The sequence below is a fragment of the Onychostoma macrolepis genome, chromosome 03 (genome assembly GCF_012432095.1).
Source record: "Onychostoma macrolepis isolate SWU-2019 chromosome 03, ASM1243209v1, whole genome shotgun sequence".
Classification (NCBI taxonomy): domain Eukaryota; kingdom Metazoa; phylum Chordata; class Actinopteri; order Cypriniformes; family Cyprinidae; genus Onychostoma; species Onychostoma macrolepis.
In genome coordinates this window covers 48,733,514-48,747,970 of record NC_081157.1, presented here as the reverse complement: position 1 = coordinate 48,747,970, position 14,457 = coordinate 48,733,514, and the positions used below count along the sequence as shown (strand labels likewise).

The following is a 14,457-nucleotide window of genomic DNA, read 5'->3' as shown; positions in this document are numbered from 1 at the left end:
TGCATATGTATTAATTATGACAATTGCATAGCCAATTCAAAGATGTCAAATCATATCAATACAAAACATCAAATGCTCAAAGATTAATTAAAAGATGCACACCAGACCTCAGGAAATACATAGTATGGAGTGTAGAGACACCACACTACGGGCTCATTCTGGATACAGAATCATAATGACTGATTTGCTACTTTCCCTTAAATACTACCAGAACAAAAGGGCCCTAAACATTTATTCTCGGCCCCCCACAGATTAGATCTGTGTATGGGGGATGAGAAGCCTTCTGTAGAAGCTGTTCTCGTGCACCAAATGGTCACACCTGTAGAGCAATGTTTATCAGATTTTGAAAGGAGACCGCCCCCACAACAGAAGTACAGAGTTAATTCAAGTTTTCAATATTTCTCATAATATAAGAGACCAATTTACCAATCGCACAGAGACCTTTAAAATGATACCAAACATGAAAGAAAAAATACAACATAAATGACAAAATATAACATTTGTGGCATATGGATATTCTTGCTTTTTGGGGAAGAAGAGTGAGGGAGGAGAGACAGAGCGGGCAGAGGGGAGAAGAGGGAAGAAGGTGGTCATAAATGATAAAGGAGATAAGTTTTGGTGTTTGTTCTCTTTGGAGATCTCTTCTCCAGATTAGTTTCATGGCTTTATTGCATGGCATCTGTCTTTGGGAGAGTTTTGGCTTCAGAATTAATTTTATAAGGAAATAAATTCACTCCCTACACAGCACTTACATATTATTGAAATGTACTCCAGAGTTAACAATATCAGTCTCCATGATGAAAGTCCTCAGAGGTTTAGGGTGCCTGAAGATGGATGCTGAAGTGAAGCATTTCTTGAGGATAATGAAGAGTTCTTTGACAAACATCAGTGTCAAATGGATGATGAGGGAGAAGTTGTGTGGCCTTAATTTCACTAAAATGAAATGAACAAAATCAATATTCTTACATATACAGAGAGAAATCAATAATCAAACTCTGAGAAAAATCTTATTAAAACAGTTCATGATATTCAGGTGAAATGATCTGAATGAGAAAGTTTTTTTTTTTTTTTTGGAAATTAAACAAACATTGACTTATTAATATTCATTGTTGCAGATCAATTCAGAGTTATAGAATATGCAAAGAAATAGAGTTTAAATAAAACGTATAATTAAGAAGTGAATAAATAATTTCTTCAAGCAAGGATAAAAAAAAAATCTAAACAAATAGAATGGTTTTGGAAATTTGCATCATGCACAGGTGTCTTAATGTGATAATATTCCCACATTTACCTGAACTCATCCTTCAGCTTCATATTATCTGAAAATCCTATGCACAATGTCTTCAGCAAAACCAGCAACTACTCCAGCAGCTGCTCCAACAACAGGAATATAGTAAGCCCAGTCACGAGTTCCCTTTGATCTGTATGATCGTTTTGCTTCAGCTTTAGCCACTTCCTTTACAAGTTTTTCATGACATTCACGCTCTGCTTGTTCTCTGGTTTCACGTTTAATTTTCTCTTTTAATTCTTGTTTTTCTTTCTCATATTCACGCTTTGCTTGTTCTGCTGACAGCAAAAGCAAAACAGTTAATGATATCCTTAAAAAAATTATTGCACAACAAAACATATCTATCAACACTTGGAAAAACACTATGGAAAAACATATTCACTATTATTTAAGAGTTTTCCCTCAACAAACTCCTATTAAGCTGCTTAATAATAGTAAGATAGTTGTTAAGTTTAGGTACTGGGTCGGATTAATGGATCTAAAATATGATCATGCAGAAAAAGGCATTTATATGAGCTTTATAAGTACTAATAAACAGCCAATATGTTAGTAATATACTTCTTGATATTTCTACATTTGATACGATCATAGCAGAGCCGCTGAAAATCAGAGATGTGACATGCTTTGATCTCCCCGCTGTGCGCTCACGTGGTTCATGGAGCTCTCAATAGTTCCAAACAACTCGTGGGATAGACAGCACTATTTTAGGAATACTATTGAAAACTATTTTAGGGAGTGCAAATGGCTAATGAGTGCTGCTCTGCACTATCTACTGGTTGTAATGGTAATTCAGCGTGGTTTTAAATGTTAAAATAAAAAGTGTACGTTTTTGTACATTGTGAAAGTTTTCGTTTTACAAATAAAGAGAATCTTTAAAGGAAAAAACTAATGTTGATGGTCATCACATTTAAATTGAAAAATAATCAGACGTTTGAGCTTTGAAGTGCTGGAAAAAGTTAGAGCTCATTCATCTTAGGATGCATCAAAGACACACTTGTGTTGTTTCTCTCCGCTATTGCTACACCACTGCAAGCATTTTGATTTCATGCATTTCAGTTTGGCTTCAATACATGTAGATCTGCTTGTGATTTGACAGCAGCATGTACAGGGTCAGGAATGAAAGAAAACGTGGGACTGCTTCATAAGATTTGATGGTGTCATCAGAGTTTGCCATACCTAGGCTTTTGGTGAATTGATAGTGCTGATATATGAAGGCCAGCACAAGAACACCAATGAGCCAGAGACACACATATCCAGATCCTGACAAACAGGGACAAAACACACAGATATCCATTAAGAACAAATCACATATTATAAGATATAACCCCTAAAATCAACATTTGCAGTTAATTGATAGGTTTTTTTAACGAGTGCTCTTTTGAATGCTCCTTTATAATGACAATCACCAGAAAATAATATACGATACAATATACAAACAATGTAGGCTGTAAAGTAAAAATAATACAATTCTGTGTTAATACACTAAAGGCCTGTTCACACCAAGGATGGTAACTATAAAGATAACAATGAAGATCATTCTCATTATTAAAGAATAGCAGAGAATACCACACCACAAATATAACGTTAAAGGCACAGAGAAACAATATCCTTGGAATCAGTTTTAGAACAACTTTCTTTTCAGCTGATGTACGATAAAAGATGAGCGTGCGCTTAGAATAAACAGACATCATCCGCTGGTGTGGACGGTAACATTATATTAGTTATCTTTATAGTTATCTTCATAGTTATCATTCTTGGTGTGAACCTTTACACTCTTCTTACAGAACAATGACTGAAATTTTATGTAATAATTCTAGTTATGTAATATTCCTCAAACATATAACCATCTCTAAATACACGAATTGAAAGCACATTTCTACTTCAGTAGTACTTGAGTGCACTTGAAAAAGTATACTTAATACCACTAATAATTCAATTGATTTTTAGTGCATTGAAATAAAATATACTACTGCAAGAATGTACTGAAATTGATTTTAAATTGATTTTAAATGTAGTCAGATGAAGTACCAGAAGTGTATACACACACACACACACACACACACATATATATATATATATACACACTCTTTCTCTCTTTGTGATTCACTCGTTCTTCCTCCATCATCATCTTCATCTTGTTTTCTTCTTCTTCATGTTTAGATTGAAGAACTTTTTTCTCTCTTTCCATTCGTTCTCTCTCTTGTTTCAGTCTCTGATTAAATTCATCATAATCTCTCTGTTCTTTCTCTCTTCTTTTCTCATCCTCTTCTTCTCTTTTCATCTTTTCCTCTTGTTTCTGTTTCGTCCATTTCTCTCGTTCTCTCTTCATCTTATTTTGCATTTCTCTCTCTTTCTCCTCTTTCTCTTTCATTAGTGATTTATATCTCTCTTCTCTCTCATGAATCTCTTCTTCTCTTCTCTTTCTCTCACGGTCATGATTCTGTCTTTCATTCTCTATTCTGTTCATCAGTCTGTCTATTTCTATCTGTAGATTTTCTTTTTCTTTCTTTACAGTCTCTTTTTCTTGACTCATTTCATCTTTAAACATCTCTCTTTCTCTTTTCATCTCGTCTCTCATGTGCTCCTCCTGTTCCTTCATTTCTCTTTTATATCGTTCTTCTCTTTCTCTGAGTTCTTCTTCTCTTTCTCTGACTCTGTCCATCAGGATCTTCATCTGTTGTTCTTGTTTTTCTCTCTCCATCTGTCTGAACATCTTACACGAGTAGTAACTCCCTCCGTTTTCTTTCAGCATGTTGTCTATCTTCTGCAGTAGATCAGTCACCTGTGTTCGGTCTTCAGTCTGATTATTATTGATCACATGATATCTGTTTCCACACGCTTCAATCAGATTCATCAGAGGAGATCCAGGTTTTCCCAGAAACTGTTCAATAGTTTTGTTCTTCAGGTCATCTCCTCTGGTGAAGAGCACCATGGTGAACATTAAAGATTTCTCTCCAAATGTCTCTTGGATGATCTTCACAGCTGTTGCTTCTTCTTGAGTGAATCGTCCTAGATTGAGCACAATGAAGAACACATGTGGTCCAGGCAGGATCATGGAGATGCAGTGTCTGATTTCTCTCTGGATCTCCTCGTTACTGAGTTCAGTATCAAACAGTCCTGGAGTGTCGATCACAGTAACACATCTGCTGTTGATTTCAGATGATTTTCTCTGACTCTCTTTAGTCACAGACTCATGAGATGTTTCTGCTGTAAATGTTTCTCTTCCTAAGATTGTGTTTCCAGTTGCACTTTTCCCGACTCCAGTTTTTCCCAGCAGCACAATCCTCAGATCATCTTCACTCTCTGATGAACCTGGAAGAGAGGAAATACATCAGTTGCAGCAATCTTCATTTCCTGTGGAACACTGAAACTTGACCTTTGACCTTATTTTTGTACAATCAGAATGTTTGACTTTCAAATTTTTTAATTAAATTTAGATTTTTTTTACTTTATAATGTTAAATTTTGCAGTTCTTCTGTTTAAAAGACAAATGTATAAAACTTTAATATAACATCAAACCGTACTCTAGTAAAAATCTAATTTTAAAAAAGCTGTGTAGTTTAAAACCAAACTATTTTTCTTACCTTGTGACAGTAAATGTGTCTCTAGTGAATGAACTTTCTTCTTTATCTCTTCATATTTCATCAGTTTTTTCACCTGCGCCTCCAGAAACATTTCTGTGGAGAAACACTGTCCTCTGTTTTCTTCCAGCATCTGCTCGATGTTCTCCATCAATGTGGACACTTGTGTTTTGAGACCAAAGAACTGATGTCGTCCTCCAAACCTCTGAATGACAGACTGTGTTTCTTCACTGAGTTCTTCTGTCTGATGCTCTGAACTCTGCTTTATGAGAATCATGATGTATTTATTGATTCTTGAGCTGAAGATCTTCTGGATCTCCTGTATTTCTGCTTTGTCTTCATTATTGAGTGGAGCGTCAGGAATAATGAGGAGGAAAGCATGAACTCCAGGATCACAGAGAGACACACAGCGGAGAGTCTGACGCATCACTTCCTCCTCCGAGAGACCAGTCAGAGCTGGAAGCTCCAGCAGATTAATCAGACGATCATGAAGCTCCACGTCTGATCTTCTGTCTGTCTGCTGCCGGATCAGCTCTGATACGGACGATTTTAATGAGCCGTCACTCCCGCACACAACCAGATTCAGCTTCACACTCTCTGAAACTGACAGAAGAAGATGATTAAAACATGTTCATTTATCACTAGGAACTAGTGTTGCACAATATACTGGTACTAAAAAGTTATTGCGATCCCTGGCTTTTAAAAATGGTACGATTCTGCATTTTACTAGTAATGGTACTCTAAGAATGCATTTTAATAAGAGCTGTAATTCCTGAGTAAAACACTGTTTACTTATAGGGCCGTATGATTATGAAAATGTGGATGGAATCACAGGAAACTCATAATTTACTGCATAACGTGGAATATCATGGAATCTGGCCATTTAAATCTGAATCCTGCATGTATGTGTCTGTGTGTGAATGAATGACGCAGACTCGCGGTTTCGTTTACTACACACATACTGAAGTGCACATGATGCTCGTGGTGTTTATGAACACAAACATGATCTCTAGAACTGCTCTGGGGTCAGTTCATGAGCATTTTACTGTTACTTTTGAGAAAAACCATCGACATGTCATATACAAACAGACTTAAAGGTCTTCACAGTAACCCGTCAAAATAAAAGTTCAGTTCAACTTGACATAAATATTACTTAATTTAATAATAGCGCTACTACTAATAAAATATTAACAATTAGCAATATTTAAGGAATATTTATCAGGAAAAAAATATTTAACTGAATTTATTTATTAGAAAATTGTAAATACACAACAGTGTTTGTAAAAAAAGAGAAATAAATAATATAATAAATTAATTCTTTATAAAATTGAATTAATCTTTATAAAATAATTAGAAATGCTTTTAAATTATTATTATATAATTATTATTAAAATGGAATCCAGAAAATAAATGGAAAACCAAATTTGATAAAAATAAAACTGAATTTGAGAAAAATAATAAAACGTATTTCATAGGGCCTTAAAAATGCATTTTTTTGTTAAACTTTTAATAAATTGCTGTTAAATTGTGTAAGGCTCATGATTTCAGTTAATTAGACATGCTTTTTGATTAATATTTTTTAATGTAACCATTAAAATAGAGTGGAAAAAAAGCAGAATTTGGAAAAAATAACAGAATTTGGGCAGAAATAAAACTGTCAGAGAGTCACTGTCTCCGTCATCACCAGGAATCACGAGATCGCAATCACCTGCGTTCTAATCACCAGCACCTGCGCACCCTCATCAGCACTCCCATAAAGCACTCACACTCTCTGGCATTCATCGTCCGGTCTACAGTTCACACCCTGAACATTGACCAGGCTCCTCTTTTCCCTAACTCGCTTATGCTTACTCCTCAGATCTCCCCTGTGATACTCCACCGAATTCCTACGACTACTTCCATTGCTTCCCGGATAGTCACTCCCAAGGACATTATTCTTTACCCCATCCCTAGACATATATCGACTCCCACACTTCCTCTGTTTATTCATTCATTTAAATAAAGTCACATTGCACCTCTCACCCTTGGTTATCGGTTCTGTTTGTGACAAAAACAGATTTAATAGGCCCCTATTTATTTCATTTTGTGTCTTTATTTTATTGTATTTGTCCTTTAGCTTGTTACTTGTATCTATGTTATTATTATTAATAAGAAAGATAAAACCTTTCCTGTTGTTCTATGTTGGTATCGGTTAGTAGTCTCGATATATTTTAGTCGAGTATCATATTGAAGTCAATATTTTGGTATACACTACTAGAAACTTCAAGCATCATCACACTCACGTCTCTCTGTGGTTTGTTCCTCCATCATGAAACACTTTGAAGCTTCAGCACAGTCCAGATAACGTCCATCATTCATCATCTCAATGTCCTCAAGCGTCTGTGAAAAAAATAAAAAATAAAATACTTGTTCATGAAAGAGGACAAATAAAAGAAATGATCTTGCTTTATCAGTGCAGTCACAAGTGAAACTTGTTAAATTAGTTTATATAGTTAGAAATATACAGCGATAGAGACTCGAACATGTAAGGTCACAGTCATTTTTAAAGTGTTATCTAGTGATTCTACAGCTTATTTATATTATATACGATCTGTATATATTAACATTCATTTAAAATAAATGATTTATAATAACTTATTTAAACTAAAATTGCTTGTGTGTAATGGATTAATAATAATATAAATCATATAAAATAACTCAGTTTTTTATTTTGGCCAGACAATGTTTTTTAGTACTAATGACCTTTAATTTGGAGCCAGAGAAACTGGGAGAGTGACTTCTTTGTGTCAGACATGTCACTTTGCTCACATCTGATTGGTCCAATTTCAGTTTGAGATCTCTAACTCAGAACATAACCTGCCCTGGAGCAGGCTAGCTGTGGAGTATAAGTTACTATGGCATTGAACGCAGCTAAAAGTCAAGCCACTTTCATGGTACCTAAAACCCAGGATTGGTGCAAACTAAACTGAAACTTACCTGGCTAGCTAGCTAATCTGGCTTCATGGTACAAGCCCCAGATGTTCTGCACCATGTTTCCAGCATGTTTATCTAAAGACCATAAACTAAACACACTTGACATCAGCTAATATTCATGTGTCTCAACTCTGAACACAGTCTTTTTCTCACAGATTTGTTTCTCATACAGTTCTGTGACTGAAATGAAAATGAAACTCACTGATGTTCCTGCAGTTTACATTTGATGATTAAAATAAACCCATGTTTTAGTCTATCTGATATTTAGATTTCATATAACATATAGAGTGTTTATAAGGAAATGTGATACCTGCATGTTTCTTGGTGTTGATGATTATGTCCTTGTTGCTGTCTTGAGAATAGAAAGTGATCTGTGTGTGTGGGCAGACTCAGTGATGTCACAAAGCTGAACACCTGTTTCTGTTTGATTAACAGCAGATAAGAGTTCAAGCTATACAAGTTCAAGAAATATGTTGCATTAAACCTGAAAACAGCATAAAGTGTTGTATTAATTATCATACAAATATTCATATTTAATTTTAATTTAATATCAGCCATTTGTTTTCAGTGTAAGTGAAATCTGAATTAGATCGCATGTTTTAAATCACAGATGTTGGAAGTGTGAATCTAATGTGGTTTCTGATGTAAATCAGCACACTGTCCTCTGGCGGAGAGACTGCTGATATTACAGTGGAAAAGATGGAGTCTGTTGAATTATGATTCAGAAGTCACAAAGAGCTTTATTACAAAGTACCACAACAAGAAAAGTACAGACATAGCGCAGACGTACATAGAATTACACAGTAGAGATGAAATATAACACTAATATATGAAAAACAGAAAATTAAATAATGCACTTTATACAGAAGTATAAATATAGAGAAAAATATAATTGTTTAAATGAATGTACAGATATGTTATTTACAAGTGTGCAATTTATGTAGAATTTTCAGTTTTGTATGTATAAATGTGTCAGTTATGATGGAAAATGTATAGTTATGAATGTTTTTATTGTTCAGGTGGGATATGGCCTGGTTGAAAAAAAAAAAAAAAAAGAAGCTTTTCCTGAAGCTTTCTTAGTCTTCTGTATTTATTCATAAAATGCATGAATAAATACATTTATAAATAAATGACTAAATCAAACAGATATGAAAAATAAATGAAAAAATAAGTAAATAAAAGATCAAATGAAAAAAAGGAATGTAAATATACATATATATAAAGAAAAGTAATACAAATAAATTCAGCATTAAATTTTATAACAAATGAACTATATTTGTTTTATCAAGTCATTTATTTCTTTATTTATTTTCCTACAATTTAGTTAGTTAATTTCTGCAGGTTTGGTCCTCAGTTTAGGAGTTGCGTCTGAAATCTGAAAACATTTTCTTCTGAGGATTCATTTAATTCCAAGGTAGAAAGACAGCAAGACATGTACGAATCCACTTCAGTTCTTATGGCGTTGTGTTGCTGTCTATGGAGGGTCAGAGAGCTCTCGGATTTCATAAAAAACATCTTAATTTGTGTTCTGAAGATGAACGGAGGTCTAATGGGTTTGAAACGACATGAGGGCGAGTAATTAATGACAATTTAAATTTCTAGGTGAACTATACCTTTAAGGTTTTTGGTTTTGGAGACAATTTAATTTGACATAAGACTGCTTTACAATGAAGCAACTTGCTTGATTTACATAGCCGGGGGTCTCAGTGTTCCCATAAAGATTCAGAGGAGTATTAGACTCTTTCAGGGCAGCTTTATAGCATTGAACCGTTATGTAAATTAAGAAGAGAATTAATGGGATTACAAATCAGAGATATTGGTCTTTCACCTATCTATTAAAATGTCTGCATTATGCAGATGATCTTACAGTTTTAATCAATAAATCAAGATGTTTGTGTTTTAAAGAAGTGTTGAGAAACCTAAGGTCAAAGTGTGGCTGTATGGTGTGAGCATGACAATAACTGGAGGGTTGAAATGAGGAAGAGAAGGTTTTAAATAAGTGTTTTTAAGATCTGGAGAAAATAGCAAACAGTATTGAGAGGGACTAGAGGAGAAAACAAGGTTGTCTCGGTGGAAATGGTTACTCTCCCAGCTGTCCTATAGGGCTAGAGTTTGGTCTGTAATCTCATTGCTGCTGCTTTATGGCATTAGATGATGATATTAGAAGAACCTCCAGAAGAACTGATACTGGATGTTCAAAAACAATGGACATCAATGAGCTGGACCTCACTGGCCTGTCATCATTTTATAAGTCAATGCTGAGAGTAAAGACTCTTAAAAGTTTCCAGAGACTTAAATAGTGTGCAGATGCTGAAAATTACTGGAAGTGTATGTTTTTGTTTAAAGTCTCTCTCTCTCTCTCTCTCTCTGCATGCGGGGAGTGTTTGGGTGTGGGTGAGGGAGCTCACGGAGAGGTGCTTGAAAGTTTCCATTTCTTTTTTTCTACTTTGGATTTAAAAGGGGGAATTTGATAGATAATATTTTTGTAAAGCTGAATTTAGATTTTTAAAGCCTGAACGTCTTGTATCAAAACTGATAGAGGAGATTTGGAATGTCTTACCAAGTGGCCACAGAGAGTACATCGAAAAAGGTCGGTCGATGGACTTAAGAGACACAGAAAAGGAATTTCCAAAAATTAAAGTGTCTCCAGTTACGCTTGAGGAGAGTGTGGAAGTAAATATGGACTCAATTTTGTCTTCTGATACACCTCAGTTGGACTACTTTGAATTATCATCAAAGAAATCAATTTACGATTCTTCAGTAAAAGTCATACATCAAATTTTTCTCAAGAGAATTAAAACTTCAAAGTGGCCAAGATTGTTAGGATCAGATTTCCTCGTGAGGGACAGGTGGAGAGCCCTGTATAAGCCTCCCATAGAGAAGAGAACAGCAGATCTACAATGGAGGCTTATTCACGGGGCAATAGCTACAGACAGACATGTGGCGCACCTGAACTCAGCAGTGGGTGGTGAATGTAGATTTTGTGGAAAACAAGAAGATTTAGAACATTTGTTTTTAAAATGTGGAAGATTACAAGATCTTTTTAATTTTCTTAAGGATTTGTTTAAAAAATTTGATGAGGAGTTTTCAGATCAAATATTTATTGGGGGCATTAAGTATAGGTATTCAATGAGAAGGATGACATGTTTATTAAATTATTTGTTGGGAACAGCTAAATTAGCAATATGGAAAACAAGAAAGAATAAAGGACAACAACTTGGGACTATTGATGTGGACATGATGTTTAGAAAATTAGTTGGTGGAAGAATCAAAATTGAATTTGCCTATTATAAACTTGTTAATAATGAATTGTTTTTGTTTTTTGTGATATCTGGTGTTTTAAAGACATCTTATGTGTGGTTTTTGAGGGTCAGTTGTTTTTGAATGTTTGAGTATTTTATGAGAATTACTATTGTTGTGAATTTGTATGAGAGGTAATTTGTAATAAAATAAAAAGTGTTTTGATCGTCTCTCTCTCTCTCTCTCTCTCTCCGTGTGCCATAGACTGTAAAAAAGATGGAGGATGCACCTTCACTCTCTTCCACTGAAGAGAAGTGAAGCTGCCAGTGTCCCAATAGAGCGCTGACATCTTGCAATGATACGGGACTAGAGTCTTCATAATAGATCACATAACTAACTAAAACCCGAATTCCTTCATTATAAGATTGTAAGATTAGTATTTGATGCCATTTCTAGTGGTCTTATTCAACTTTTGTCTGGCAATACTTGTTTATCCTCTTATATATATATATATATGTATATACATATGTACAGTGGGTAAAATAAGTATTGAAAATTGAAGGGTCAAATGACCCAATATATGAACAATTCCCAGATCAATTCTCAATTGGGAACAGTAACGATGAAACAGGTAAACTAGAAATTTATTTTGATTAACTACTTGTGCAAGGAATCCAAAAAAGACTGGAGCTGCGAAGTTAAAAGAAAGAAAGAAGATGGACCGAAGGAGACAGAAGCAGAATGGAGTTGGAAAATTAGAAGATCATCATTAAAATAAATGGAATAATCAAATTACTTAGAAAACAGGAGGATATAAATAAGAAAATGATGAGATTGCTAAAGGAAATTATTATTTTGAGCAATTTTCATTTTGAGTTAGTGTAATAAATTAGCTCAAAAGGGAAATGTCTATAAATAATTATAATTAATTATGATTAATTACAATTATTTATATCGGCTGACAGTAATAACTGTAGCAGAATTAAATTGCCATCAACTGATCTGTTTATCCAGCAAACATTCAGTACAAGTTCATATCAACTCTAAGAAAGGATATCTCCTTGGCCACAGAAAATACTTTCCTATTAATGCATTAAAGCATGTAGCGAGGGTCAAAATCGTAAAGAGACATTAATTTGCAAGGCAGAACCAGAAACTCATGAAATTTGTGCACACAACTTTTATTAATTAAACACAAACACACATAACTAATCTAAACTAACAAACGAATAAACATACACTCACGCGTACATACAAAGGGGAGCTAAAGTGGATGAATGAAGCCATTAGAGAAACCAGAGAATGCAGTTATGGACAGAGTCAGTTAACCGCCTGAGTAAAACCATCAGCGCCGTTTATAACTGGGTCTATAACTTATACTAAACCTCTGTTTAGTTTAGTTAAATGTATGATACTTGCATTGCCTTTGTTTGTTGAATGAGTGTCCGGATGCAGTCTCGGATTAAAGTTCTGATGGTTTGAAGGTTTGGTGGTGTTGGAGTTCTTCACGTTCTTCCGGGTTTGAAGGGTGATGAACTCCAAAAGATGTTATTCTGGCTCAGTGGTAATTGGGAGTTTCTTCCCAGGTAGAAAGGGAAAAAGAGCTAAGAAAGAGATCTGCTGAGATCCGAGGATCCTTGGTTGAATGGAAAGTCAAGGCCGCAAGGCCTGGTGCAAGACTTAAGTGTCACTGAGGAGCTCACATCCTTCTCATCCTCTTAGGATCTAATAGAACCGCAGAATGGGGGGCGTCCCTGATGTGAGAGCTTTATCTGATATAGAGGTCACACCTCTGGGGAGTCAAAGAGCCAATGGTGACTTGAACTTTTGGAGGGAAAGTTTATGACTCTTTGTCTCCAAGCATGGTAATTTGCATATGAACTGGATTGGAAGTTGATATACAAACTATATACAAACTATTAAAGATTCTTAGAACACTAATATGTTGCATAAGTATCAACATATAATATATACTCTCAATTAGATCATCCGAAGACGAATTGATAGAGACCAAACATGGTATAAGTGAGGTAATATTAACTAGTGATCGATCATAAGCATGCATAAAACAGGATACAATACACAAGAACATATACAAGAACAGTAATAATATACACAATGACCTGAAGGACATGTGTATTCATTCAAAGAAAGGTTTTCCTATGAATTAATTAGAGAAGAGTCCATTTTCCTAAGGGGAAATGAAGTGAGTGTTTCTCTGCCCACATTCTTTTGGGCAGTAAAACTAGTGTTATCAGGTTGGTTGCCATGGAACCGGGGGCCTGGAGTCATCCATAGACATACCGGCACCCAGTATGTGTATTGGGTGAGGGGTCTGTGATTATTTGTTAATCTAATAACTAATTTGATTTGTTAAATCAAATGAAAAATTGTTTGTCTGATTGGTCCAAATGCTACGTTAGAATCGTTAACAGACGATCCAAAATGTCTTAGATGCAGTTTGAGCGTGCATCCTGTCAGAAATAAGAACAGGTGTTGTTCAACTTATAGTTAGCAATGGTTAAAACTGCCACGTACAGTCATGGCCAAAAATATTGGCACCCTTGGTAAATATGATCAAAGAAGGCTGTGAAAATGTATCTGCATTGTTAATCCTTTTCATCTTTTATTAAAAAAATTCACAAAAATCTAACCTTTCATTGGATAATAAGAATTTAAAATGGGGGGAAATATCATTATGAAATGTTTTTCTCTAATATACATTGGCCACAATTAGGTAATTTGTGATAAAATAAAAAGTGTTTTGACTGAAGAGAAGTGAAGCTGCCAGTGTCCCAGAGCGCTGACATCTTGCACTGATACGGGACTAGAGTCTTCATAATAGATCACATAACTAACTAAAACCCGAATTCCTTCATTATAAGATTGTAAGATTAGTATTTGATGCCATTTCTAGTGGTCTTATTCAACTTTTGTCTGGCAATACTTCTTTGTTTATCCTCTTATATATATATATGTATATACATATGTACAGTGGGTAAAATAAGTATTGAAAATTGAAGGGTCAAATGACCCAATATATGAACAATTCCCAGATCAATTCTCAATTGGGAACAGTAACGATGAAACAGGTAAACTAGAAATTTATTTTGATTAACTACTTGTGCAAGGAATCCAAAAAGACTGGAGCTATGGGTTAAAAGAAAGAAAGAAGATGGACCGAAGGAGACAGAAGCAGAATGGAGTTGGAAAATTAGAAGATCATCTTTAAAATAAATGGAATAATCAAATTACTTAGAAAACAGGAGGATATAAATAAGAATAATTAACGGCACCCTTTTATTCAATAATTTTCGAAACCTCCATTTGCCAGTTTAACAGCTCTAAACACCTGACAAGAGATCAGAGACCATT

At 34.7% G+C, this 14,457-nt stretch overlaps 1 protein-coding gene across 3 annotated transcripts; it reads right to left on the bottom strand.

Annotated features, from left to right (window-relative positions):
• On the bottom strand, positions 1 to 8,187 carry LOC131537083 (golgin subfamily A member 6-like protein 26). 3 transcript variants are annotated; one of them, XM_058770338.1, is made up of 7 exons: positions 8,153 to 8,187; positions 7,152 to 7,248; positions 4,873 to 5,472; positions 3,374 to 4,600; positions 2,465 to 2,548; positions 1,292 to 1,563; positions 1 to 933 (listed from the first exon to the last, which is right to left on the bottom strand). In XM_058770338.1, exons 1-6 carry the CDS (start codon positions 8,156 to 8,158, stop codon positions 1,316 to 1,318), a joined length of 2,262 nt encoding a protein of 753 aa, XP_058626321.1. In that variant the 5' UTR covers positions 8,159 to 8,187; the 3' UTR covers positions 1 to 933; positions 1,292 to 1,315. The 3 variants fall into 3 exon arrangements, with proteins under 3 accessions (XP_058626321.1, XP_058626323.1, XP_058626322.1); XM_058770340.1 differs by having other exon boundaries at positions 1,292 to 1,494; XM_058770339.1 differs by lacking the exon at positions 8,153 to 8,187 and having other exon boundaries at positions 4,873 to 5,466; positions 7,152 to 7,245.
• Positions 8,188 to 14,457: the final 6,270 nt, after the last annotated feature.